At 37.0% G+C, this 26,119-nt stretch overlaps 1 protein-coding gene across 1 annotated transcript in view; it reads right to left on the bottom strand.

Annotated features, from left to right (window-relative positions):
- LOC104404785 (rapamycin-insensitive companion of mTOR) overlaps positions 1-11,958 on the bottom strand; it is a gene marked incomplete at its 5' end in the record, with an annotated part of 41,020 nt that extends 29,062 nt beyond the window's left edge. The window contains 2 exons of the mRNA XM_010013310.1: positions 3,273-3,337; positions 11,861-11,958. Coding sequence (XP_010011612.1) covers positions 3,273-3,337; positions 11,861-11,958 — 163 coding nt within the window. The remainder of the gene's footprint in view (positions 1-3,272; positions 3,338-11,860) is intronic.
- Between the last annotated feature and the right edge of the window lie 14,161 nt (positions 11,959-26,119).

Raw genomic sequence — 26,119 nt, forward strand, 5'->3', positions numbered from 1 at the left:
TGCATGTATTTGCTAGCACCATATTATAAACAGTTGTGTCCACAACAGAGAAATGGCAATAAACAGGTCTATACGAAAACGATTCTGAAAGGCATCCAGAGGACAGTTAATGATCTTAAATCACCTCAAAATAAAACTGGTTAGCCATGTGAAGCACCCAGTACAGTTTACACAAGCTATATTCTACTAATCTTTAAAAAGACTTGAAAGGAGTTATTACAATAATGTATAAAAGATGTTGCTGAAGATTAATACTAAGGGATATAAAGAGATTATAGAAAGATGAAAAGTAGTTTCGCAAATCAAAATCTGAAAAAATAATGGAAGAGCAGAGGCGAGTGGAAGATTTTTGCCCCGACAAGTCTTTGTCCCCATTTTTATCCAGGTTCACAATCTCTTTTTGTAGACAGTATTTAGTGTATAATAATTGATTTGGAAGAAGCAGAGTGGATGGGTGTGCAGAAATACACATGACAATATTGTTTATATTAATAAGAATAGGATGGGGTGATAAAAACTCCAAGGGAACTTAAAAATCATCTGTATGCATAGCTAACAAGATGGTGAAGAAAATTCAAGATTGTTATATGTGACTTCAGACACATCAAGGCAGAAATTGTGTTATAAACCCATACTGTATGGCTCTAAAATAGCCATCAGAACAAGCAAATTGATATGCACATCCCACATGCACCTATTTGCCTGAAAGTGCCAAAAAGACATCATGATTGTGTAAGAGAAAAACTAAGCACAATACTACTTACTCTAGTATTTTAAATGTCACTGCAGAAATGAAAATAACTTAAGACAGAATTAAAGGTGATAAACATAGAGAGTGATAAAAAGCCTGGAAGAGCTAATAAAGAATGGAATAAGAAAGGATATTCAATACCCATTATAGTATCACTCCTGCACCTTCTTCTAAAGCACCTCATTTACTCACTACACAGAGATAACCATGGTTTTGACAAATCTCTGTTTGATCCAGTCAGGTAATTGTGAATATTCTGAATTTTGCTTTCATGGCCAAAGCCTCTTGGCACATTTCTAAAAGACCTCAAAAGTTTCTGAGGCCTACCAACACTCCATTTTCTTCATGGCTCAAGGCTTCCTCTCATCTGTCAATGGTATGGTGCTCTGGGAACCGGGAAGACCCATCTACACTGGGAATGACAACAAAAGGTGTCACTATTATCTCCATCTGCTGGTAGGAAGAAACTAAAATTAGGCGCCTAACAAAATTCTAAAAAGAGAATGAGTAGAAACAGATTTCTAACTGGAGGGTAATTGCAATTATTGCAGACCGCGACTGTCTTCAGTTTGGGTAAATAGTCTACCAAGGTTACTGACCCCAAACCCTAGAACTTTATAGGAAATCTATAAATATTCTTGAAATCATAATTCCCTTCTAGTTTAATGCTCGCAGGCTAGCCATTTATACCTCACAAACACAGAAAACTCACAAGGTACTTCTTGCATCCAAATAACTTTCCACATTTTCAAAGAAAACCAAGTTTGTTCTGTAGAACAAAAATGTTTTCCTATGGAAATCCAAGATAATGTTGGAAACATCAGTAGAGCAAATTATTTCCAAATAATTGTATGTACTTAGCCTACCAGAAGATAGCTTCCAAAATCTACTAAAAACTCCAGATGTTTGCAAGTTACTCAAAATAACTGCATATTCACAACCCCAGCGGTGTTCAAGGCCAGGCTGGACAGAGCCTTGGGCAACGTAGTTTAGTGTGTGGTGTCCCTGCTCATGGCAGGGGGGTTGGAACTAGATGATCTTAAGGTTCTTTCCAACCCGAACTATTCTATGATTCTATATTTTGCTATATAGCAAAATAATCTGCAAACAGAATACTACCACAGAATGGCTGTAACTCGAGCAGCATTTTTAAGTTTGCCTGAAAAGTCACTATTCCATGAAAACAACCCATCCTATAAATATATCCAAAGAACCACAAATCAGCATGACTATGGTTGTTAAAATGTCAGTATCCGAGTGGAACCCTTGAGTTTGAAAATTAACACTATAGCACAATAACCTGCATAAACCTACATTAAAAATTTGCTTCTCATGTACATACACAGAGGACCCACTGGACTGACCAAAATAACACTAACCAAGGTAACCTTCCTGATATATGTTTTTAGAGTTTGTTTGTTTGTTTTGGGTTGTGTTTGGTTGGCCTTTGGGGTTTTTCGGGTTTGGGGGTTTTTTGGTTGGTTTCTTTTTTTTTTTTTTTTTAATTGAGAATCCATTTTTGGCATTTTTCTAAGTAGAAGGCTATTTTTCTTCATATGTCTGCTGAAAACATCAATATCTGTAATTGTGTTTGGATTAGCAGATCTTTCTGCAAACTCCTGCCTATAAAAACAAACACTAGTATTTGCATAACCTTTTAAGGCTTGTATTTAAAAATATTTGCCAAAGAACTCTGAATTTTGAAGTTATACTCTCCAGTGATGTTAAGTCCCATCATAAAGCACCATAATAGATTACATAAATAAGATCAGAAGAGAACTTACTAAAGCTTACAGCAAAATATGCATTTACAAAAATACACTAACATTTTTTAATTTCTGTAGTTCTAGCAAGAAAAAACAATTCTATTTAGAAAAGAACTTACAATATTTCCACAAGAAGTTACACAAGTATTTCCAACATTTTACTTGAAGAATGACTAGCTTTTCTAAGTCTCATAACTAAATTGGAAGAAGACAAAAATCATATTAAATACTAGATCTTAGTTGTTTCTGCCACCTATGCTGAGTCTCAGAACAAATTTACTAATGTTTGTGTAAACCCACAGAAATTCTGGAAATAAGCATACAGTTACTTTTGACTGTCAGAAATGGCAACAAAATATAGGAAAATTCCACTTGGAAGTACATACACAGGGCAATTTAGTAGCAGGAAAAGCAATGTTACAGACACATATACACAAGCACAATTAACATAAATGTTTATCCTTAAATCCTCATGCTACATCAAGAGTATGCTCTAAATTCTGTAGGTGCACATTTTCACTAAAAGTGCTTTCTGCAAGTCCTGAGATATTTAGAAGGGGAATATAAGAAAGAAATGCCTGAAAGTGAATAACCTATTTCTGATTTTACTCAGAACATTCGTATGGTATATGTTTGAATTAGGAATTTTAAACTCATTAGGGAAACAAAATACTAGCTCAGAAATAAAGTTTATTTAATTCCACTTAGAACAATTAAAGAACCCTAATATTGATCTAGTGCTACTTACTACTTACCATATTATGATGCTGTCATACGTAAACCCTAGCTTTTCTTCAGCATGGCCAATATTACAAAGTAGCTGAAAATAAAAAAGAAAATAACAGAACACAAAACATGTATTATTTGTAAGTCTTTAAAAATGATTTCTTTAAAAATTATTATGTAAAACTGTAGATATCTGGCAATGCATTCAAAGAAACCTGAGGAATTTCATTCATGGCAAGGAGAAGTGTACCAGCTTCAGACTTTCCTGAGAATTTCTGCTGTCACTTTTCTGTTCCTATATACATCATTCACACACAAATTCGTGGCCTCTCATACTAGCAAAAAGCTTGTACAGTTGTGTAAGATGCCTACTGGTCTGTTTTTGAACTCCAAATAGCTAGTTTGGTAATTGGTAACCTGAGCAGAGATGAGAGAGACTGAAGTCACATCTGCATTCAAAAACAGTGAACTCTCACGTGAGAGTTCTGAAACAAAGATTGACACTGCTGGTCTACTATTACGTTTGGCCACAGCAGCAGAGGTGTAAGGAAAAAAATAAATCAGAATTCATTGCCAATGATAAGTGTTCTTTAACAGACATTCGGTCTGGCCTGCCATTGATTCCATAGAACTTGTACCTCTGAAAAACACCAGTACAAAGGTTGAATTCATGAACACAAGAAGACACCTATAAACTGTTGCAAATTCTGAACATATCAACTGTATCTATCCATTCTGAACACAACACTTAAAATTTACAAGTGCAGCTTTTACATTCAAAACCAATCTCAAAGGAGGAACCTAGTGTATGCCAGTGTTTTAACCTCCTAAGGAAAGAAAACAGTCTCTCCTGTAAGAGCTGATGCTGTTCTCCTTCACAAGAGCAGAAAAAAAAACCCAACTAAATCTCTTACTACCCCTAGCTAAAATGCTAAAATACTTGATTATCACATCCAAATCCCAAAGCACTTTTCCAAGCACTTCCGAAAACTCAAGTGACTAGTACTGATTGCAATAGCTTTGCACTTTGTCCTCTCTCTTCAGAACAGGCACGTGTTCAGTTCTAAGCCAGCACAGTATTAACAGCTTCTCCTCAGTGAGGAACTCAGGAAGTGTTTGTGCTAACTAGTGAAAATATTAGAATACATTAGAATATATCAAAACTTGTGCCACATTCTTTGTATTTACTGCTAAAGAAAAAAATTAAGCTAAACAGTTAAAGTAAGGCTACTGTAAGTTCAAATATTAAACATGTTCCATGCTCCCATTCTACTCTTCACATTCATCTGAAAATCCAGTATATTGCAGAGACTCTGCTTTTAATTGAATCCATTTTATTAGCATGATGGTTTAAATTCAAACAATACGTAGGTTATGTTCGACAAGTACAAACTATTCCAAGGATCACATTACATTTTAAGATATGACTTTTTGTACTGTGAGAAAAATGCAGTGATAATGCTGAAATCCAAAGCTGTTAGATTATTAAATTTGCCTGGATCAGCTCCACGTCTGGGTTCAAATAATCTCTGTTAATCGAAGTATTTTGGATTCTGCATTTTTCTTAACAGTGGCTATAACCAAAGATGATTATAAAACATAAGGCAAGTTATATAATTTCTTTTCCACCACCATTCAAATTTAATTGATAATAAAATAAGACAATTGGTGCATTAACTGGTTATGACAGTATGTCACTTCCTAGCATCAATCTATTTTTATGCCATGTTGTTGGACTGCCTAAGGCCACCACTGCTGCTTTAGCATTTCTATTGGCATCTTATGAACTGTAAAAATTGGCTGGCAGAGTGCAAGCAAAACAGTGTGAGAAGATAGCGGGTAAAAACAGTTCATTGTTCAGTTTCAGACAAGTACATCAAGAGCTGTTTAGGCTAATCATTTATACATCTAAACCTCTGCTCATCATTCCACCCCAGCACAAAGGAGAAATCCTCATTTAACATACCACATTATGCTCAACAGTGTTTCTTTCCTACTCTAAAAAGCCCTACAGAATCACAATTCTGATGTAAGAAAAAGCATTTTTGAGAAAGCTGCTACTGTGTGCACTACTGCATTCCTGAAGCAAGTCTCCCATCACTGCACTCACCACTGGTTTTCATCTTGAGTGGTCCTGAAAATAAAGCAGATGTGTTCCAAGAACCCACCTAACTTGCTGATAATGAGCATTCAGTCCACTGGACCATCTCTAGTCTAGTTCTCAGTAACCAGTTACCAAATACATATAACGAGGTTATTAGCTCCTCAATACCAACTGTTTTCTTCTATGTATGCTCCCACTGCGCACATCCCCACTGACACAGAAAGAAACTCGACAACTTAACCTTATCTTGAAACTCAAACATGATCATGTAACCCGATGACAGTTACAACTTTCATTAAGTTTAACTGCTTTGTGGATAGCGATATCTAAATGTGACGATAATTATTATCAAAGTGTTTGATGCTGCCTATGAATACATGTGAAATATTTCAGAGAATGAATAAAATTGTCAAAAAAAAAAAAAGTAAGTATAAGATTAGCTTCTTTAGCTGTTAGTTTACTCCCATTCCAATGGACCATGATTACTTATGTATTAGCTTTCTTTGCAATTTAAACACAGTAGTGTGATTGCAGGACTTCCAGCTAGAAAAGGCTTTAAAAGACAAACAGCCAGATCAGAATTCAAAATGTTTCAGTAATTTGAAAGGAGTGCCCAAACTCAGTAAGAACCTTCAATTAAATAAAAGGAACAGATCCTTCAGGGTATCACACATAAGACACAAACTGAAACGAGTCCAACAGAGAAAGAAAAGATGTCCTGAAAACATTCAGAATGTTAAATACAAAAACAAAGTTCAAAAGGAAAGCACAATTTCTACGTTACTGCAAACTATAAAGTAAATGAATTAATGTGATGCAATTTCACACACACAAGGAAAAAAAAAAAGTAATTTTTACCCTTGGAAATACTTATAGGCCTGTAAGGATGCTGGGGAGGGACTCTTCCTTAGGGACTGTAGTGATAGGACCAGGGGAGATGGCTTCCAACTTAAACCGGGGAAGTTTAGATTAGATACAAGGAAGAAGTTCTTCACAGTGAGGGGGGTGAGGCACTGGAATGGGTTGCCCAAGGAAGTTGTGAATGCTCCATCACTGGCAGTGTTCAAGGCCAGGCTGGAGAGAGCCTTGGGTGACATGGTTTAGTGAGAGGTGTCCCTGCTCACGGCAGGGGGGTTGGAACCAGATGATCTTAAATCCTTTTCCAACCCAAACCATTCTATGATTATGTTTGAGATTAAGAGACTTTTTTCACCATTTTGCAGGCTGCTCTCAAAACTGCAAAATTTTGGGTGCGACATTTTAAGAGCAGACAATCTGGAAAAAGTAGAGCAGAAGAATGCACAAGGCAGCTAGAAAATGTATCTAATACACCCATGAAGCCTAAGACATTGGGTTCCTTTAGTCCAAGTGAAAAAAAAAAAAAAAGGGAAAAAAAAAAATGTAAGGTTGGGTTGATATATGTTTAAAGGAGGGGGAAAAAAGTCATGAAGCTGCTATAAAGAAGATACTGTTCAGCTTTGGATACCCTCAACGCTTTGGGGTTTTTTTCAGTTATAAATGTCTGGTTTTCACATACCATAGGGAAAACATTCAAAATTCAAACAACATTAAGCAGGTCAATGATTGGCCCAAATGCAGCAACTTTTGTAGATGGCTGAATTCCTGACAAATCCAAGTAACTGTCATATGTTTGGCTGTAACATTAAAAAAATTAACGTGCATGTCATTGTAGTCTAAGTTTGTAGTCAAGCAGTACCAGAATATTAAAATCTGCATTTAGCTATACATTGCTGTATTTCACAAAAATTGCAGTAGATTATCGTATCATGTAAATGCCTGGAATTATGCAAATATGTTTATATTTTTTCATACATCATGCAAAAGGTATATATTTTTATATATACACAACATTACTTATTTCTATATATACACACATAAAATACTTTGCTTGTTAAAACTTCCAATAAGTCAGGTCTAAAATTGAAAGTGTTTGATACAATAGTAAATATATGGGAATAGCACTGACTTTTTGGGAGTATGATTTAATATTAGGACAAAATTGTACTTACACTAGGCCAGACAGTGACTAACTCACAGTGAAGGGGTTTTTTCATGTTTACTGTCAGCTATGAACTTTTCATGCTACTTGGATGAGTCATAGCAATATGAGTAACACATCAACATGTCTTGGAAACAGTAGCTCAAAACAACAAAACCACAGGAGGTCAACAGCATACACAAGCTAAGTGCACACCGAGACAATTCAAATCTATATTCAACAGAATAGTCACAGCAATTAGTAGGTAAAAGTAGGATACTCTTCTGTGCATCCAAATCTAATTATTACACTGTAATTTTGAAAATACAGTTTGGACTATCACTGATAATATTTATGAGGAGAGTATTTAGTAGATTCCAGTTTGAAGAGAAGCCTCTACTCAAATCGTGGACTCTGGATTTATACCCATTAACTCTCAAGTTTTGTTCCACAGCTGAATGCCCCTAAAGCAGATGATGTGTTTGTATCTGCTACATGATTCACCTTGAGATTTCAAGTTTTGCCCATTGTGGTTTAGCTACATGGATGAATGTCAAAGTCAGTCAGTACTACATTCAGATTTAAGATAACTGGACTTTGCAAAGGACAAATGGGATTCTAAAATGACAGACTATGAATTGGAGTGAGACAGAATCCATGAAAGCCTCTATAGTCCCAAACTCTATCTCTATCTATATAGTGAAATTTAGCAGCATGGTTAAAAGCTAACAGATATACAGAGCAGAACAGTAGAGCCTCATTAAACAATGATGAATTAGTTTTGAGAAGATTGAAAATATTATTTGCCGTATCACACTGCCTAGTCAATTGCTAAGCTTAAGCTAAAACCAGTTAAGGTTCATTTTGTCCTTAAAGAGCACCTTCCTTTTTGAATGAAAAATAGAAATCCCTATAAACACCACCTGTGGATTTTTTTTTTCTGTTATTTAAATACACTTTCAGTTTTAAGAAAGGTATAGAGGATCTCTCAGAAGCTAACAATAGGATAAACCTGTAATAAAGGATTCTAAATAAATACTTCAAAATATATTTTCCACTAGGTAAAAATGATTGTACGGTTCTTTCTGGTTTTCAGTAATTTATCACTTACTACTTCTCATGGGGGCGGGGAAAACCCCAAAGAAGTAACCATGATGTCTTGGTATTAATCAGCAGAAGTTGGGAAACTTCAAGGTGCTCACCTTATATAGCTGGCCATATAAATGAAAGATGGGTAATCCTACTCAGCTTACTGAAGCCAAAGGCACATACCGAGCTTGTGAACTGGTGTGACAACTGAAGGTGTCACTGACCATTTGCTGGAGGTCAAATCCTCAAACAGTTTTCATGTCAGAATTTGGGTTAGCTTAAACAGTGATAGAGGTGGTTTGAAATGAATAAGATTATTTTTGTCTAACAGGTTAGGCGGTAATTTTGCCCACAAACTGCAGCTTCACTTATTTAGGTGATGAGCACCAGGTAAGGAGAAAAATTCCTAAGTTTTTCACTGCTCAACACTAAACATACCTTCCCATCACCTGAGTTACCACAAGACTGGGAATTATGATTTCTTGGAGCAGAAACCTTACAGTGCCTGATGAGTAAGAACAACCCATGATCTGCAGCCAAAGTGCCAAGAACGTGAGCAGTAAAGTTTTTATTAAGAAGCATTAGGTAAAAGTTAATGAACGACATGCAAGTTTTTGTAAAACATCATGTTAAGCTTACTTTGCACAGTAAGTATGGGTGCTGTGTGGACTTGACCATTACTTGTTAATGCTTTTCTTGAAGGGAAAGACAAACGAAAAGGGAGTTATGCCAATTAGGAATGCAAGCTTCAAACAAAATTGTATCATTCTTGAAGATATTGTAACATTCTTGAAGATAAAGTAACAAATCCTGTTGACTGCTGATCATTATTATTTTAATAAATTTTATGTAAAGTATTTAACTCCTGCATAAAATCCTGGAATCTAGTTCAGTAATTTCTTAAGGGTGATTTGCCCAGAGAAGCTGTGGCTGCCCCATCCCTGGCAGGGTTCAAGGCCAGGTTGAACAGGGCTTGGAGCAACGTGGTCTAGTCGAAGGTGTTTCTGCCTGTGGCAGGGGGGCTGCAACTACATGAGCTTTAAGGTCCCTTCCAAATCAAATTTTATCAATTTTCTGTATTACCTTATCAAAAATACACTATTTAAAATTTTTGAAAGGTCCTTTCCTGTCTACAGGACAAATATCCTAGACGACTAGTAGCCTTTCAAAAATGGATCACAAAATGCATGAATTTACAAATAAATCAATTTTATCTTCAATGTAATTCCAAGATAGGATACAAGGATCTCAAGTCTCAGCACATCTATCTTCCCCATACTTGTATCTCACAAAGGGGGAACTGAGACTATTTCAATTCATGGTAGAAGGCCAGAGTGCAAAAAGGAAATAAAACTATCTCCCCCAAGCTCCAGGCTTTCACTCTTAACCACTGGAATGAAAAACACAGAATTGTTCCAACCACAAGGCAGATATACAGTACAATCTGCAACCTTTATCTGTTTTCATAACTGTATCTGCAGTTCAAACAAAAATACAGAGTTTTCAAAACCAAATGTACATGTTACACATTTATAACACAGATATTCCAGGGAGGTGACTGTAAGAACAAGCACTCAACATTAAATAGAATAGGATCATTCTTACACAGGGTCACTCGGATTCACGATCAAAACCAGTATATGAATTAGTTTGTCTTCAAAAATAGTATTTTATTTTAGCAAGTTGTTTTTCACAAATTCATACTTTTTTGCCAGTCTTAAGTCCAATTTATGAAAATCTTCCTTGTGTTTTTTTAAGTATTTTCTGTTTTTAACACCAGGTTAAATATAAAAAACAAATTCTTCAAATATTCAATTATCAAATAATTCAATTTTTCAAAACTATTAAGAGTTTTTGATTCATGCTCTAATTACAATATGCATCTTTACAACTTTACCACATTTAAGGGTGCTTAGCATCTGAGTTTTCAGTACTAAAAATCAACACTGTTTTAAGATCCATAGTTTTGAATACTGCCTTTTCACTGGGCATCATGAATCTGCAAATCTAATCCAGCTCTTTAATTTCAAGGCAACTACAGAATTTGGAAGGACTCATTTAAAAGTTTTCAGATTAGCACAAAAACGAAACAGTTATGCATCGGCCTTTTCTAACAGAGTATAGGGCTTTGTTGTAACACAATTTGGAACCACAGTACTAACAGCAACATTTTGTCAGTTGTGGATGTTTGACAGACAGAATGAGGCAATGATCCAAAGAAGAGATTTCACTATAACTAAGTTCAATTCCTCAATGAATGCTGTGCTCTTACATGTGTTCTGGACCAGCTCAGGAAACGGAGCATTTACAGATTTGTTATAATGCACCAGAAGATAAATTTATTTCCTAGTGATTTTGTCCTCAGTACCTCCTGCTAACTGAATCTCAAACAATACCACTGAAGAGCTGTTCAATCTTACAAGGACTGCTTTTAACAGCCAAAAAGCATCCCTACTTTGAAATTCATCATGCATTTTGTCCTTCTCATATCAATGGGTCCCCCAAAACCACCCCTGAGCATTTGTTCTTTCGCCTGAGACCGCCTCAAAATGTCAAGTAGCCTCCTGGTTACCTTACTTAATGATTCATTACTAGCTTTTAACCTTAATTTACTCACAAAATTTTCCGCAACTACCTTGTTGCTTGGCTACCACTGATTGCAGGATCATCTTCAGGCATGTTGCTGCATCTGTAGTGCTCTGTCAGAAATGTGTACAGTTCTTTCCGAGTATCAGTCCATCCATTAAGGTAATACTCACACTGAAGCTCAAAAATGTCTCCTAGCTCGCACACTACGAGCATTTTTCCCCTGCTTTGACAAATGGAACGCTGGTCCAACCACAACCACTCAGTATGCTACAACACGCACCATTTTCCTACCTCATTACCTATCTCCTCTCTACAGGTTCCTCACTGAGCCAAAAAAAAAAAAAAACAAAACAAAACAAAAAAAAACGGTATTTGCTCTCCTTCTGAAGGCCTTTCCTGGCCTATTTCTTCAGCCTTCACTCTCATCCTGCACCAGGTTTTTAACTCTTGCCTCCTGTGAATTCACAATGACAGCTCCCAACATATCGACTGTACTTTCAGGCACGTACTTGTCACATTCCTGTAATTTGGAAGCATGTATTTGGAAAATCACCTCAAAAATCAACAATACAGACTAGACATCGCCCCTTTAAGTCTTTTTTCACTGAAAAACATGGAAACTGTAGTGAAAGTTGCTGTAACTATTCTAATAGTGCCCCAATGACTGCATATCATGCTCATCGATAAAGTCCTCAACTTCACCACACTGTCAGTTTACATTCATGGAGCTGGCATTTCACATTTTTGATTCAGTTCTGTGGAGCAGGAAACAATCTTTAGCTCTATTTGTGCAACTCAACCCACCATGTGTTTTACAACACCATTTAAGCTCTTACCTTAGTAAAATTATTCAAGTGACCTAGTTTCCTCATATTTGAAACACCTTGTAATTTCGCTACATTTTGGAGAATCTCTCTCATATTATCAGAGGGTTCTGCAAAAGAAAACAGGTTATTAGCAGATACAGTTCAAGAAAAAAATCAAAAATCTACACATGCTTTCAACATGCAGTTTTCTAAATATAACAGCTATTCTCCAGCTGTTAATAAAGGAGGCAGATCATTTTCACCTCAAGAAGGCTCAATTTATGTTTAGAACCAAACCAGGAATACCGAGTTCTCTAGAATAAATGCTAAAGCCCATGGAGAGGAGAGACTTCTATTTTAAAGCAGGTTTTAATCAATATGTTTGATTTACAATTGACAAAGAAATCCATTTAGTGTCTGAAACTCCACTTCTAACATCTTGTAACTGAACAGCTTTAACCTTAATCCCCTTGTAATTCAAAGACAAGACGTAAACATAAAGACAGAAATAAAAAGATAGCATGTTACTGCCTCAACACTTAACTTTTTTTTCCCTCCAGACAAAGGGTTGGTGGGATTTGGGGAAAACAAGGCTCTTTTCTGCTCTCCATATTAATCTCCATCTACAATCTCACTCAACTATAACTAGAGGGCTAGGACTTCTGAGTGACATGGGAAGTGAACTACAAGGTATATGGGGACAAGGAACATCATGCCCTTTTTTCCTCAGGGTCCACTACCCCAAAAACAAGAAAAACTCAACCAAATCCACAAAGAAAGATTGAGACCACCAACTGATGACCTTGCATTCTGCTGGGAAATGGAAAAGGGCTACCAAGCATGGTGAGAAGAGACAATATTGCTCCACCTTTAGGAATAAGGTTGGGAGTTGCGGCAGAGTGGGACAAGCAGCACAGTGTGGGGCTGGGCACAGAGAGCTGCAGGCAGAACTACTGCAACACAAACTACTGTAAGCTCTGTACATGGTGGTATTGCAGCAGGACAGTCTTCAAAGGGAGATACTTGACTGCAGGATTCTTGTGCAATCTTGGATTAAATAGACACTGTGTGATAGACACTACAACAATACTATGAACAGTGCTGTAGTTTGAAATAAATGAAATATCAAGGCTATGCTGCAGATGTGAGCTCTTAGAAAGTATTACATTACTAAAAAAGGAAAGGAAAGAAAAAAACCACAAAAAACCTCATTACATAAAATGGAGTCTTTAGAAAAAGCCTGAAGAGTCCAAACACCAGACATCTGGAAAGCAACAAAGAGAAAGGTTTTGTGTGTGGTGCCCCACACTAACTTCAGTAAAAGAAACTTGCTTCCTACTGCAGCATGAACAGCTACAGCTGAATTTATCCTTAATCCCCTTGTAATACAGCTGAATTTGTGGCAACCACAGTCTTTTTTACTTCCCTGTTCACCCTGAAAGGATATTTGTATATTTTTCATAAAACAAAAGAAATCAGAAGCATCAGAGATGTAAAGAAAGCACCTTCTTCACCACCTGTCTACAAACCAAGCTGAGTTTTTAATCACCTTCTGCAGTTTAAAAACTTTAAAAAACAACAAATTTGAAAATGCAGACATAACTAGCCATCTCATCCGGATACGTCCAGAACATATTTGCAAAGACAAGACCCTTTATATGGACTACCATCAGAAATACAAGACAGCATTTAAAGAACACAGCACCTGAATTAAGGTGTGTACACCTGTAAATGCATTGTAGTCAATGGAGATTTTGCCTATCAGCCAATGTAGTTGAAAGCAATTAACCTGATTAGTTGCAAGATGCCTACTCAAGCATAAGAGGAATCAGTTGTATTGACTACACTGCTTACAACAAAACTTTAGCACAGGTACAGACATGCTATTGCCATAACACATAATCATAACTTTTTGCAGACAAAGGATCAGTGAGATTTTGGGGAGGCATCAACCTCAATCATCACCAGCTTGATGTGAAATCATAGAATCATAGAATAGTTAGGGTGGGAAAGGACCTTAAGATCATCTAGTCCCACCCCCCCTGCCATGGGCAGGGACACCACACACTAACCTATGTCGCCCAAGGCTCTGTCCAGCCTGGCCTTGAACACCTCCAGGGTTGGAGCATTCACAACTTCCTTGGACAACCTATTCCAGTACCTCACCACCCTCACTGTGAAGAACTTCTTCCTTAGATCTAACCTAAAGTTCCCCTGTTTAAGTTTAAACCCATTACCCTTTGTCCTACCACTACAGTCCCTAATGAAGAGTCCCTCCCCAGCCTCCTTGTAGGCCCCCTTCAGATACTGGAAGGCTGCTCTGAGGTCTTCACGCAGCTTCTCTTCTCCAGGCTGAACAGCCCCAACTTTCTCAGCCTGTCAGCATAAGGAAGGTGCTCCAGTCCTCTTATCACCCTCGTGGCCTCCTCTGGACTTGCTCCAACAGCTCCATGCCCTTTTTATGTTGAGGTCACCAGAACTGTACACAACACTCCAAAATGTCCTTTTCCACAAGTTGAAGTCACAGCAATAAGCTAAGACAGTTGTTGGATACTCAGCCACAAGTGCAGGCTGAGCTACCTTGCACTGCATAACAGCATGCATAGTGAAACTGACATCCAATAACTTTGAACTTAAATTGGAACATGTGCGTGCACCTCTTTGAATCCCCACAGTCCAGCCACTGAAAACAGAAAATCTCTGCTACTATCAAAGAAATTAGAGACAGTGAAAATCTCACTAGATCCATCCCAAGTTCAGGATTCCTCTGCAGAGTTTGCTTTTCCAGGGTTTAACTCAGTTTGAGAGGTTTGAAATAGCATAAGCCACAAAAACAAGAACAAGAGAAACACTAAAAACATGCAGGTTGTGACAGTTACAACAGTACGAATAGTCTACACCACAGCCCCTAATTTCAAAGGAACGTAAGAGGAGAGGAAAATTAGTCATAATTTGGTTTTTTTATAATACAGTTGGGCTGATTTCTATGCTTTGGTCTGCCTTAGGTAATTAGTAGTGGAACACTCTCCAGAATGTTCTACTTCAATTCCCTGGAGAACAAGCAGCAACAATAACTTTCTAAAATGACTAGAAATATGCTTAGAAGTTTTAATTTTTTAAGTGCAGATGGCTACATACTTCAGGTAAACCTCTACCGAAACTCAGCTCACTATATGCTCCGATTAAAATGCGCACTAAAAATCATTTTACCCTACATGTGTGTGAAAAACTGCTGTCACAGCAGTATCTCCTCACATAGTCCTCTCTGTGCTGAAAAGACCTCTCATTTCTAGAGGGACAGAAAAGTTTGAGGAAAGCAATCTTCAGAGCACGATGAAGGGCAGCCAGGTATTTCCCAGAAGCTTCAGCAGCAGGCAAGTAATTTGAAGCAAGGTGGGGACTACAGCGTAAGCTCTAACAACACTGTGAGAAAATTAAGAACACAGCAGATGTTTCCACTAGTAAATTGATAATATGAATACAGCATGTTAGCTGGCTCAGATTTTGATTATATCAACAGTACTACTGCTGCAAATAAAACAAGATAGTAATGAAATAAATACCCTCTAATACCATACTACCGCGGAAAGAACGAAGACTGCAGAAGCTTTTTCAGTCAACTCTTGTCAGTTGAAGTCTTGTTTTAAACTTCAGAACCACCTTCATGCAAAAAACATCTTGCAAAAAAGTTAAAAAAATTGAGACATATTAACTTCAAGGAAAGACTGGCTATCCTGTTTTTCCTCTTCTGGCAATTCATAATATATTAGAAAGAAGTAGAAAATTTACTTAGTTACTGAAGCATGACTCGTCTTTATTAGAAAAAAGCCAACAGGGAAGGTAGGCAAGCCTAACAGAACTCCACATGTGGCAGATGTAAAAAAGTTTTAACAAAATAACATAACTTCACAAATTCAGATAGTCTTTTGCTTGTCTGTCCCTTTCATTAAAATAGGCTTAAAAAAAAAAAAAAAAAAAAAAAAAAAGAGAGAAAAAAACTATAAATACATTCTGGATTCTACCAACTAAGCCATGTGGCTTTCACATAATCAAAACTCAGATCCAGCACTGCATATCTTCCTGTCACAAAATCTCATGTAACAGCACTGAAGAACTTCGATTAATGCAGAAATGGAAAAAACATGGCACAAAATGAAACTGATCTCCCAAAATAAGAAACATCATGGCCTGAACATTTCATTCTCAACAGCTCATGTTGGTATTGACAAAGCCTTTTGGTTTTTGTTTGGTTGTTGGGGTTTGGGTTTTGTTTGGTTAGTTGGTTGGATGGGATTTTTTTTTTGTTTTATTGGACCCCACTTCAGACCACTGCTGCAGAGAATTCTTAGCTCTGGTTAACCCTTACTCTTTAGCTCTTCAGAAGTTTTTACTTTTCTATCCAAAAAAAGACAAAGAAGCTACTTGTTATAATTTTAAGACCCCTCAAAAGTCTATTCTTTCCTTACTTACCTCATTTATTACTGATATGCTGACTCATAAGGAAAAATTTCTTCACCAAAAGGGCTGTCAAGCATTGGAACAGGCTGCCCAGGGAAGTGGTTGAGTCACCATCCCTGGAGGTACTTTAAAGACATGTTAGACGTGGCATTCAGGGACACGGTTTAGTGGTGGACTTGGCAGTGTTAGGTTTATGGGTGAGCTCGATCTTAAAGGTCTTTTCCAACATGAATGATTCTATGATCTTGAGCTGGCCCATAGCAGAAGATAAGTATCTTCACATTCTTTGGCATGGTAGTTCTCTGAGGGTGGAGCTGTGCAAAATGACTGAGCTGATCTTACTTCTGCCAAAAGATGCACTTTCCCTCCCTCTACTCCCTCCCACTATATGATACACCCTACCCTTTACACTACTCCAGCACGCATCAACTTCACATTAAAATAACTCTAACTCAGCAGCATACTTTTAATTCTTTTGGCTATGTCAATTTTCTGCTGTGTTACTGAGTCAAACTGAATACCAAAGTTTTACAAAGATCCATGTAGAAGTGGCTGTGCTAACGAGCCATGCACAGGTAGAGTGGTGAAAGCAGGACAGACCCTTTCCAGAGGGGACTTGTTAGAAAAGTCAGACTTCTTTTTTTTTTCTTGACAAATTGTCCCCATTGATGTACACAAAGCCACTTTGCCTCAACTCTCATCTAAAAACTTGATATATACAAACATTTCAAGCCAGCACACTTGTATTCTGCAACAACAGCTTAGCTTGTTGATTGTTAATGTCTCATTTTCTGTGTACCTGCCATCTTTCTCAGACAGCAAGCACTTCTAAGTAGCAGGTAACTGTTCTGCGTACTTCTGATACACCAGTTTCTTACTCACAACTGTTTGCGCCGATTAACATCCAGTACATACAAAGATAATCTTTAACACAGAGCAACACTGGTGTTTTTAAAACGCTATCCTCAACGATTCTATGATTCTCTCTGACTCAAAGTAATTCACAGATGTATGCATATTAAAAGTCTTGAAAGTTGTGCTGTTGTTTTGATTTTGAACTCTCATAACCTTTTAGGGCTTGAATCATTTTTTCACCCCTACAGGACTGTGACATTGTTCTTCCCCACTGAGAATCATGATGCGTTCTGACAGATCCTATTCTCCCAAAAGAAAGAATACCACAGAGCGCCAGCTATGCAAAACAGCCAGCACTGCATCTAATGCAGGGATGAAACAGGACCAGCAATAGCTGTATTAGCACAAGTGACAACTCCTCTCCCCTGACAGATTTAGCACGATTGTTTGACAACATACAGTACACTAGCAGCAAGCCAGTTAACTATTCTTTTATGCATATGTGAACAAAACAAAAAAAAAAAAAACAAAAAGAATGGTAGGCTGTAGCAAACAAATAATTTAGGAACTCTGAAGTCAGGCATAATAAGTTAAACTGAAGCATGTAAAATTTATATGCATCACTTGGTAGATTCAAGGACAGTATCTACATACAGTAAGTAAACTCTCAAGTGAGAGACTGCACTAGCAGCTGCTATCACACCTACTGGAATCACAGTGCCAAAAGTGAAATAAGAGACTAAATATGCCTAAAGACTTCCTTTAAAGGAGGAAGTTGTACAGTTAAGCTTTTCATCGTTGATTAAGAACACAAGAGGTATCTTCCTCTTACCGAAGAAATAAATGGATGATCATGGTGAACTTACTATACACCTCTACATTACAGATTTTTAAAGTCTAAGTGCTAGGCAACTCTATGTTGCAAAGCTGCTCCTACTGGCTTGTTAAACTACAAGCTGCCAAAATGAAGAAAGTTGAGTGAAACACACACCAACTAGAAACATTAGTGCACTCTTCTCCATTCCCACTGAAACAGTAATGAATTTTCAGTTAATAAAAGCAATGAAATAATAGAAATCAGTTAAAGGTGTCTATGTGAGCCTAGGTGACAGGTAATCAATCTGCTACAACACTTTTTATCAACACCTTTAATAATGAAATGAAACACCAATGAGGAGGCATATTCTGCCATCATCAACTTGCTTGAAAAAAAATAATCAGGGTAATTATGTAATCTCTCATAACATGAAGTATTCTTAATTCAAAATGTGGAAACTGACAGAAAAACAACCAAGTTCTGAGAACAATAGGAGAGGAGAAAGCCACATAAAGCACACTGATGACAGACATGACTCCTGAATTATTTATAGTGACGCACCAGCTCCACCACACCAGATTGAAAAAAATTAGTGAACAATTTACATTCAACCTGATTTTCAAAACCACAGTAGTATAAATGGAGATATACCTTCAGTCTAGACACACAAGGTAAAAAAAAAAAAAAACAACACATAAACAACTGTTTGTCATATCAAGTTTAGATGTTACTGTTATGTTGAAAAATGTACTGAATACTAAGCCAAACAGACATCCTCTATGATCACTGTTAAAATGCTTTTATCACACCTGAATCAGTAAGGTGAAAAATATTTTGCACTGGTATAGTGTGATGTTTACGTGTTGCAAAATAATTCTCGTAAATTTTAGATTTAAAAAAAAAACCACAGTGTATAATAAATCTTTGCAATAGACAGCATCCCCTTGGAAAGTACAGGTGATCAAACCCAGCGATTTCTGCAGAATGTACCTAGAGATCGATTTGATTCCTATAGCTTCCATGGGTAAACCATACAAAAAGCACTTTATTTTGAACACAGTAACAAAGAATTTGTTCATGAAAACAAAGAAAACAAAAGATAAGAACTCAGATTATATTCATTCTTGCTGCTTAGAAAAAGCTACAAATAGATGAAAGTGGCTCAGTAATGTAGGAAAAAAACCCACACCTCGTCTCTTTCATGGCAGTCAGCAAAGAAAGCAAAAGAACTGTTCTTCCCACATCAACCAGGTAGAAATTAACCTTCACATTAAAAAAAAAACAAATCTAATAAATAGTAAGCAGTGCAAAAGACAGCATATCCAAGGTAGGACCAAAAATCACCACAAACTCAGATAAGAAGACAGTCTTCTACCAGGATTACACTTAGGAGTCTAAGCCTTCCTACTTAGCTCTGTACATCTAGACATGCATACATGACCTTCTCTAAGTAAACACAAAAGTAAAGTTTGAATGCCTACTGTAACTGTATAGATTTCTCTTTTGCAGATGTACATAGAGTATTTTAAATTAAAAGATAATTTTGTTCATATTCTTAAGTATGTGTAAAGATGACATGAAATACTCATTCTGGTGTTGCTGTCATCCTGAAGCAATGACAGCCATTCAAATATGGACCACATTCCAAATTACAGTCCCACAGCATTATTTCTAACCAAGCATCTGAGATTACATGTGTAGAAGAGCCATCCCTACATCCCCACACTTGGAATTATGCTAGTTATTCCCAGTATGTGATCTTGTATGCCAAATTTGTAGACGAAGTTGCTTGATTGCTAAAGCTTCTGAAAAACAGGGTTTATAGTTGAAATGTTAACTTTTGTTGATGGTAGCTTTTCTGCCATCTAAAGCTACAGTATTACTACTTCAGTAGAAGCACAGAACAAAGGTGAAGACTGGCCACGAATTATTTGGCATTGCTAAACCTAAAATAGTTTTAAATTTTGAACACAAAGAGAAAACTGAAGGACCATTCCAAAGAATAGCTACAATGACAATTTAAAAATTAATTACATGTATCTTTTGATAAACTATTCTTTCACTGCTTTGTAGCAGTACACAAACTATTGACCTGCATGAATTTCCCCAAAGACCAATTAAGAATATATTATTAAAGTTAGGTACCAAGGCAGGTTTAAAAAACCCTGTTCTTTAAATAACTTGTCTATTCATAGAGAACAAATGTTTGATTTAGTCCTTCTTTTACGTTTACACTAGGTCCTCAACTCTCAGGAAGACATGATGTTAATGTCAAGAATTTTAGTAATCATTCTTGGTATATACAGTCTTTATATACATGATGACTAAAACCAAGTGGCGATTATACTCTCCTAACAAAATTTCTCTCATTACCACCTCATGTTAAACAGAAACACAAACTCCAGAATACTCAGTTACAAACTCTAGACAAACTTTCTCTAAAACTTTCAAAAGTTTCAGTGCTCAAAAGGAAGAAAAAGAAACAAGACAACAAAATGAACACAAACGGAGGCACAAAATGCTGGAGGCCAGGGAACACTCCATAGCAGTTTGACTACATGTTTCTTTGCCCTGTTGTTGTATTCTCTCCTCTGCATCAATTATCAGCTACTGTCAGAGACAGGACACAAGGCTGGAGCAGTACAGCTGTTCTTACACTCAAATGCCTGTAAAAGGCTAGAGAATAAGCCTTTCCCAGATTAACAACATTGGTTATATTGGTATACAAATCAAATTAACAGTTTCCAGAACATCAGCTATGAATTTGAATGGCAAATGTGAGTTTATCGTAATGGTTTAGAAGATTATCTTTAATTCCTCCAACTCATTTTCTTCTTTTTTTTCTGCCAGTTCTGCATTCTGATCATGTATTCCTCTGAATATTCCCAAACTGACAAGCAAGTTGGTAACAGTATTACCAACATTAGAAGAAGATTTGAAAAAGGGAGAAATAGGATCATTTTGATATATAAGAATATATTGAGTATATTCCCAATTAACATTCAGGTTCTTCTCTGCATCATTTTAATTTGTTCAAGAATCCAAACTCATAAATATTGTCCAGCTAAATGGCCCTTGCAGATAAACTCCAAGCTGTCAGGAGGCAGGCTCTGTCCCCAGAAATACCTTTTTACACAGGGTGTCATTTCAGGAAAAAAAAAAAAAAAAAAAAAAACGAAAAGGCTAGCTACACTAGTGGCTGTAGGATAACCCAGTTTGACACAAAGGCCAATTTGGCAAGACATGAAGGAGCAAAACAGTAACATGCTCAAACATTAATAAAGGTACACAACTAGGAACTGCAAGTAATCCACAAACAGCACTACCTGCAGCAGGAAAACTTTTAAACTGTGATACACATATGCTACCCCCCTCAAAATGCTATCACCAGAAGAGTTCAGAATAGCACAGGCTGATGATGCTTGGGAACTCCAGTCCTTTGCACCGGAGACAGGACAGGTCTCATCTGTCTGTTGCTTGAGTGTTCAAGACTTTTCTCCTGGGAAGGTCCTTTTCAGAGAAGGGACAGGAAGCACCATATTCATGAATTTTACAACAATATATGTGTGATTCTTTAAACACAGGTAACACCTAATTTCATTGGTCAATTTCAACTTAGAAAAATCAATCCCACTGAAGTAACAGGCTAACCCAAAAAACTGAGATGGAAACATTGTATTTATGGAAACACTAACTCTCCCCCCCCCCCCCCCCATTTGTTTTTTGGTTTGGGGGGGGGGGGGGGGGGGGGAAGGAAAACCCACTCAGTAAGTCTATCCATGAGAATCACACATGGGTTGCATAGAGGAGATAAACACATCCTCTATCTAACCTCTAGATATGAGGTTACTAAAGCTGAATTCTGACTTCACTGATATTCAGAAGGTAACAAAGGAAAAAGATTATAGATCTAACCCTTCTTAAAAACAAACAAACAAACAAACAAGGGGGAAGGAAAACCCACTCAGTAAGTCTATCCATGAGAATCACACATGGGTTGCATAGAGGAGATAAACACATCCTCTATCTAACCTCTAGATATGAGGTTACTAAAGCTGAATTCTGACTTCACTGATATTCAGAAGGTAACAAAGGAAAAAGATTATAGATCTAACCCTTCTTAAAAACAAACAAACAAACAAACAAACTAACTAACTAACTTTCAGGCAACAGCTGTTCTTCATAGTAATCTATCTGTATGAAGTAGTTAATACACGTATTTTTGCGCAGTCTGTGTACACTTCAAGCAGAAAATCAATCTTCTATGCAGCTGAAAAAAACCAAACAAAATCCCTGTATTGTTCACCACGCATTTTACATGAAGCAAATAATTAAATTATTCTTTACTCTTTTATATATTTTTTCCACAAATCAAGTCCATATTATTTTGCTTTAAATACCTTACTTCTATGTACAAGTATCTCTGCCTAATCATTCTGCAGTCTTAAATCAACAGCTGTAGATTATTTGTTGTGAAATTTATGCAGATGGTGTACAGAAATGCACCTCTCTCATTTTAACCAAAGTAACTGACAGCAGCCATTTCAAATACAGGCGAGTAGCTGTTCTAGCTCATTTTTACTGTTTTGCCATCCGTTTTGTCTGAGATTCACAAGGTTACTCGAAGTACCACTGATAAACAGCATGAATTTCTTTAACTACCCATCTCTCCAGCTGAAAGGGAATTCAGAATCTTTGTGCTTTTCATTTTACATTTCAAACAATGAAGCATATCTAACTTCTACATAGTAAGCAAAATAAATGCAGTAAAACCAGCTTTCTGAACTGCTACAGGAGCAGCTGCCTGAATAAATGGTAAGACATCACCAAAACCATAGCAGTAAGTAGCACCTGGACTACTTACTGGACTAAAGTGAGCTTAGTCAAGTCTAGATAGTGAAGAACAAAACCAGTGAATTTAGGAACAGAATCTATCACTCAGACTAATTAATTAACAAACAATGTTGATTCCAAGGATATCGCTGTTCAGGTAGAATTTGGGAGAAGAGATTTCGTCATAAGATTTACTTACCCAAACCTATTCATGCCACTGTTGAGCTTGCTACACTGAAGACTATAAGAAGAATACGAGTCCTACAGTGCTTGGAGGTATGTGCTAACAGTAAAATTCAGTTGCATAACTAACAAAATACAACTATAAGTAGGATTTTTTTGTTCTTTGGGCTTGGTTTCATTGTTTTGGTGGTTTTTGCTTCTGTTGGATTTTTTTTGGGGGGGGGGTTTGGTTTTGTTTGGGTTTGTTGCTTGTTTTCTTGTTTGTTTGCCTTTAAAAAAAAAAAATAATCCATTTTCTCTCTTATACATCTTATACAACTAGTCAGCCATCATTCCAACATCAATTCTCAAGCCTCCCTGTGGCACTGTTCTTTTCTGCAGTATTTGGGTTTGTATCGATATAAACAGTTGGAAAACAGCAGTTTTTCATTATAACGAAGTCACTTTTTTCCTCACTTGAAAGAGAAAACTCTACCTGATGTTGAGCATCTCTTCTATGTTATTAGGGGCAAACTTATGAGATTGCTAGGTAATTGGTAAAGTATGCATGAAGGTCATGAGATTGGGCAAGTAAGTGATATATTCCTTTCTGGGAAGGCAGTCGTTGACACAGCTTCCTTATTTACTGTAATTATGATGAGGGGTGTGTTTCTTTACACAGCATCTACACTGGATAGACTCTGACAAAAAAAAAAAAAAAATCCTGAAACTAAGTACAGCATTAATCTCAAAAAAGGGTGGGGTGGAGGGGAAGGGAGGGAAGGAAGCAAGAAAAATGAGGAACATTTATGACAAAGACTAAAACATTCATATCAAGAACGCAGGAACCAGAGATATTGGTACTTCAATAGGTTCTAAGATTCATAAGATTCAAATGACTCTGTGGGGTGTGGGGGAGAGGGTAGGAAGCAGAATACTATAATACTGTGGAAATACAGCATAGCTTAAACACTTAAGATATTTATACTGATCCAAATTGCAGAACAATCTCTTTTGTCAAATATAAATAGAAACCATAAGATATTAAGAGAGCCATTTTATTCTCTGCCCGTCAGAATGAGGGCTGACATTTTTTGACCACTCTGAACCACAAAAGCAAAAAACTAAAGAACCCACCCACAAAAACAAATCTAGAGATGCTGCCCATGAAAACTTTAGAGACTGATATGAATGTAGATCTTGAAAGACACGATAGTACCCAGCTCCTATGGATATCTTAACACTAGGTAAGCAAGTTGAAAGGTTCTTAAGTTGTCTTTTGTTAAGTTTGTTCTTCATTAAAAACATTGTTCCTGTTTTCAAGAAATGAAAAGTGAAAATATTCTAAGCACACACCATCTTAGTAAGTCTGAAGTCTTAAAACTGTAAAATTAGTAATACTTTAGAAAGCAAAGCCAAAGGTACACAAGAGTCATTAATCTAACCAGGCCAGTGCACTCTAGTCACCAAAACAATAGTCAACTAAAGGGCAAGTACAAACAGGAAAGCTAAGTGCACGCTTCATTTTGCAAAGTGTATAGACTCTGCACCTGTACTTCTCTTTACTTTAAAAACCTACCAAAAGGTAACATGTTACCCAAAAAGCTGGCAGGCCACTATCGCTGATCAGTTCCTTTTTGGTGCCCGCATAGAAAAAAAAAAAAACAAACAATATACAAGAATAATACAGTAGAAAATTTCTCAGACAGTGAGACAAGTAAGATCTCTCTCCGCTGTTTTTCAAGCTGCGCTTTTGTATCTCAGAACTGAAAAAAATGTTATTAATTATCTTCTTGCTCCTATTACAGCTTTTGCTACAGATTCACAAATCAGAGAGAAAAAAACCAGCTATTTCTCTGTGTTGATCTAACACAAGTATCCTGCTACGGTTACCCATCACAGTGATGGCACATTGCAAAGCAAGGGTGAAAGGTACCCACACATTTTGTTTATTTGGGTATTTTTAAGGTAATGTTTTGACAGTGTGCTGGAGCCCCACTCCTTCCTTTTCAAGCCAGACCACATACTGCAAGAGTACAAAAAGAACTAAAAGGCTTTCTGTAACAGTTTTGCCATTAGTGTGGAAGAACTGCCTTTGAGCCACCAAGGAAAAATACAGCAGATACCATTAATGCCTCAGTTCCCCACTGCCTTGCTGCAAGCACTCCAAAACGGGTGAGTTTTTTTCCCTCCTCCACTACTTGGGCTTTCAGTAATCAGAGAGGTGCGCAGTGTCCCTCCCTGCTTCTTCCATACTGATGAAGGAAGCTAGGAACAGCACGGTCATCAAATCTCAAGCTGGATTTGGAAGCTAAATTCATCCAGCCTTCTCTGACTATCCCGCAAATAACCCTTAGAAATGCCCGACATTTTTGTGGGCTGTAAACTGCAAATAGCATCCTGAGATGTTTGCCCTGCATGCAATGCATTACATTTTGCCATGTGGGCCCATGGAATCAAATACAACATGGTTTAAAGTGATGAAAGCACAGTACAAAAAATAATACAGTTGATATCTCATAAATTATATGGAACTTCTGTATTTTTCTTTTTACCTACATGATAGGAGAAAATGATGGACAGTAAAGACAAAAAAGGAAAATGGTAATTCTGCAGATAACAGTAGCCAATTTTGTGAAACATTATCAGGGAGAAAAAGGCAGTTTTCTCAGCTACTTTGTTCACATCTGTCCCATGTTGTAGCTAGAAGACTCAACATTTACAAAGTAGAGAGAATTGGCTGTACAAAAGGAGCTGCTACATCTAAGCACCACCCCGTAATGCATGTTTAAGAATAATAAATGAAAGTACTGATGTTGGAGACAGGTACATTTCGGTTAATTAAAAAGTACAGTACCAGAAAGTGAAGACTGTTACCCCCAAAAAGGAGGAAATGAAGACATAGAGACATGAACAGTACTTGACCATCAGCGCTTGCCAGTCTCTAAAGGTTATGAAAGGTTCTTAATAGCCACTGCAGGCTCAGAGCTACAGGAATCCAGAAAACTGGGATCCCTTGAAGGAAGGACATTTAAAGGAGCCTGACTACAGATAAAGCACTGTGAGACATGGTTCTTCAACTACCAAGTTCTAAACTACTTAGACCTTCACCCAAGGACAAGAGCTGAAACTCAGAACAAAGAAAGAGATGTTGGTCACGCAAG

Source organism: Nestor notabilis, unplaced genomic scaffold, assembly GCF_000696875.1.
Source record: "Nestor notabilis isolate BGI_N333 unplaced genomic scaffold, ASM69687v1 scaffold7214, whole genome shotgun sequence".
Classification (NCBI taxonomy): Eukaryota; Metazoa; Chordata; class Aves; order Psittaciformes; family Psittacidae; genus Nestor; species Nestor notabilis.